The sequence below is a fragment of the Apaloderma vittatum genome, unplaced genomic scaffold (assembly GCF_000703405.1).
Source record: "Apaloderma vittatum isolate BGI_N311 unplaced genomic scaffold, ASM70340v1 scaffold23283, whole genome shotgun sequence".
In the NCBI taxonomy this organism is placed as follows: domain Eukaryota; kingdom Metazoa; phylum Chordata; class Aves; order Trogoniformes; family Trogonidae; genus Apaloderma; species Apaloderma vittatum.
In genome coordinates this window covers 1,911-3,306 of record NW_009710140.1, presented here as the reverse complement: position 1 = coordinate 3,306, position 1,396 = coordinate 1,911, and the positions used below count along the sequence as shown (strand labels likewise).

General features: G+C 61.0%; 1 protein-coding gene across 1 annotated transcript in view; it reads right to left on the bottom strand.

Moving 5' to 3' along the window:
* The window catches only part of NEIL1 (nei endonuclease VIII-like 1 (E. coli)), a gene marked incomplete at its 5' end in the record, with an annotated part of 4,038 nt that overhangs the window by 736 nt on the left and 1,906 nt on the right, over positions 1 to 1,396 (bottom strand). Inside the window, 2 exons of the mRNA XM_009867207.1 lie at positions 28 to 43; positions 580 to 641. Coding sequence (XP_009865509.1) covers positions 28 to 43; positions 580 to 641 — 78 coding nt within the window. The remainder of the gene's footprint in view (positions 1 to 27; positions 44 to 579; positions 642 to 1,396) is intronic.

The window sequence follows — 1,396 nt, the reverse complement described above, 5'->3', positions numbered from 1 at the left end:
GCCCCTCGGGAGGAGGGCGGCACTCACACAGCAGCAGCTGCACCTGGGAGGTGGAGAGGAAATGAGCAGTCAGAGGGTGAGGGAGTGCCTGGTTCTGCCCTGAGAAGCCCTGCTGGCTCCTCTCCTGCCTTTGGCACCCCCTCAGCCCCTGCCTGTCTATTTGAAACCCGCAGGGCCTGCCAGTCTCACCTCTGCCCTTGCGCGCAGACGTCCGGCGGCTTCTTTTCACTTTGACTGGCATCTCAGGCTCAGACAAGGTTGCAGTAGTGGTCCCTTTCCTCCTCCCATGAGCACGTCCCTTCCTTGGCCCATTAGCAGCTGCCTCCTCCTTCTCCTCCTCCTCCTCCTCCTCCAACTTTGGGGGTTTTGCTGCAGCCCTGGGGTGCTGTTTTGAGGCATGCGTGGTGACCTGGGTGGACATCAGAGCTGGAGCTTAGCAGCAGAAGTGTGCTTGCACTGCCAGATGATGAGAAACTCCAGGCAGAAGCCCCACTGCAAATTTGGGAGCAGCCTGAGCAAGGCATGAGCAACAGGAAAGCCTCTAGACCCAGCAGGAGACACAACTGCAAAGCTTCTTACCTTGGGGGTCAGCGCCTCGGGATCTGCCTTCAGCCGAGTACGCTTCTTGCGGGGTGTCTGCCCTGTGTGAGAAGACATGCCCAGGTTAGGAGAGGTGACAGTGCACCTCGAGGGACAGGCTGTGGCACAGTAACCTTTTCGGGGATGCTGTCCCAGGTCAAGTGTGAGCTGAGCACTGAAGAACTGGTGCTGGGGTGGAGAAAGGGCTTGAGGGGCCCCAGGGCGTGGGGCCTCCCAAGCTCCAGCCCTCCCCAAGCAAGAGTGGGTCCCACAGGGAGGAGACACTCTCCTTTGGGAGCCAAGGGGCCGGGCTCTCCCTGCAAGGAAGGTGACAGAGCGTTGGCTGGGGTGCAGTCATTCTGCAGGTAGCAGCAGCAGAACCCATCCACCTTCTCCACCCCGAAGCCAAGACAGCGATAGGGAAACGGCCACATTTCCGCAGGAAGTTGGGGGAGTTACGCTTGCTCTGCCTGCCCTGTGCCTCGCTGACTCTCCCGTCAGCGCCTGCTCCTTCTGCAAGGCCTCTCAGCACCTCGCATGGGGCACAGGAGGAGAAACAGTGCTGCCAGACTCCCTGAGCCCCCCAGTCCTGTGATCGACCCCTCTGCTTCAGACTGCCTGCCATGCCTTGGCCAGCTGGCCACCACTTGGAAGGTCCCTGTCACCTCCACATCTGGCAGTCACAGCAGTCTGATAGAGGGGCAGTCCCTCAGAGACCCAGTGTAATGCTGGGCAGCCTTGGAAAGCAGAAAACGGGCTGGTGTCTCCTTAGAGGAGTGGCTGGGGGCCCCCCCACCCCCGACAGGGAACCCCGACT